The sequence below is a fragment of the Artemia sp. Qi Xiang Cuo genome, chromosome 9 (assembly GCF_049724085.1).
Source record: "Artemia sp. Qi Xiang Cuo chromosome 9, ASM4972408v1, whole genome shotgun sequence".
Classification (NCBI taxonomy): domain Eukaryota; kingdom Metazoa; phylum Arthropoda; class Branchiopoda; order Anostraca; family Artemiidae; genus Artemia; species Artemia sp. Qi Xiang Cuo.
The window spans coordinates 59456276-59457748 of record NC_142802.1 but is presented as its reverse complement, the minus strand read 5'-3'; the positions used below and the strand labels follow the sequence as shown (position 1 = coordinate 59457748).

Here is a 1473-nt window from a genome sequence, read left to right as displayed (position 1 = left end):
CATCCATAAAAGTGAGAAAAATCCTGTTTTTCCATTCTCATTGACAAAAACCATAAAAACATCCATAAATTGCTGTTGACATCCATGAAAAACAACACATAAATGGACCAACACACATAACCATCCAAAAAACATCCATAAAAGTGAGAAAAACCATGTTTTTTCAAGTGAGAAAAATTCTGTTTTTTCATTCTCAGTGAGAAAAACCATTCTCCCTGGGGATTCCATGCCCATATATGGTGCCCAGTCGGACTGACAGCACAGGTGTTCTCCAACATTGTTTATGTGGATTGGTACCGTTGGACTCAATTGTAGATGGCAGCAGGGGTGAGGGGTGGGATCAATAGGGGCCTTTCTACTCAAAATGCACTGTATATTCTTGTGTAATTCCTTGTGGATCTGAAAACTTATACACTCTTACTAGCGTTAACGTTTTAATAGTTCCAAAACGTGTTTGTTCTTTTTATAGGTATATAATATAAAAGGATTGCTCGCTTTTTGCAATGTACACGTCAAACTGCACTCAGGCTTTTAGTATTCACGTATTCATGCCTCAGGCTTTTAGTCGTGAAAATACACTGTATATTCATGTAGTCGTGATATTGCGAACATACACACTACTCTTATAAATCAAAATCAACACTCCTTAGTTCCATATTAAGCACAACATATTTCCTTGGCGTTCTGCAAAAGGGGTCTAAGCCGCAGCAGCCGTCTGCCCTGCAATATACTATTGGGGTAGCTCTCAGTGACTCAATGCTTGACGAAGTGGCATATTTCTCAGCCTACCTTGGCCTTCGAATAAACTCAAAGAAAACAAAGGTTCTTGACCTGAATGTTACAAGAGATTATCCACTCATCCTTTATGACCCCCCACTTGAAAAGGTTCACAGCCTAGTTTATCTGGGATTTGAAATGGATTTGAGAGGAGGATGCGATGAAGATGTCCACAGAAGAATATCTAGAGCTCAAGCAGTCTATGCTCAACTCCACATGCATCTTTGGATTCGTCAAGAGATAAGCTTAAGAACAAAGATAATCATTTGTAAGTCGACAGTGAGGGCAGTTCTTCTGTATGATATCAAATTCTGGCCCATCAAAGCAACTCAGGGGCACGCTCTGGAAGTCTTTGACCACCGTTGCTTGCGTCCAACCTGGCGCACCCGGTTTTCAAACCAGATCTCTAAGTACGAAATCCGCCGACACTCTTACAACTTCGACAGAATCTCAGGCATCATCAATCTCCGTGGGCTCCGCTAGCCTGGACACGCTTTACGTCACCCTGACGATCCCTTCATTAAACAAATACTGCTCGCTGAACCCCTGTCAACATGGCGTAGAAGACAAGGAGGACAGTTTAAAAATTGGTGGACGCTAGTCAAACATGATCTGAAGCCAGCTGGAGGTTTTTTGCAAATTTGGCCACAGGTAGGACAAATGCTGGCTGAGGTTCACCGTAGAACTGACACAAGA

At 42.0% G+C, this 1473-nt stretch overlaps 1 protein-coding gene across 1 annotated transcript; it reads left to right on the top strand.

Annotated features, from left to right (window-relative positions):
* The first annotated feature begins 756 nt into the window (after nt 1-756).
* LOC148948887 (uncharacterized) lies at nt 757-1260 on the top strand. Its single transcript, XM_089095049.1, has one exon. The coding sequence runs from the start codon at nt 757-759 to the stop codon at nt 1258-1260; it is 504 nt and encodes a 167-aa protein (XP_088951175.1).
* The last annotated feature ends 213 nt before the right edge of the window (nt 1261-1473 follow it).

Bases quoted from the DNA above. Each gene is read 5' to 3' on its own strand.
- LOC148948887 (XM_089095049.1), top strand. From the start codon at position 757: ATGCTTGACGAAGTGGCATATTTCTCAGCCTACCTTGGCCTTCGAATA.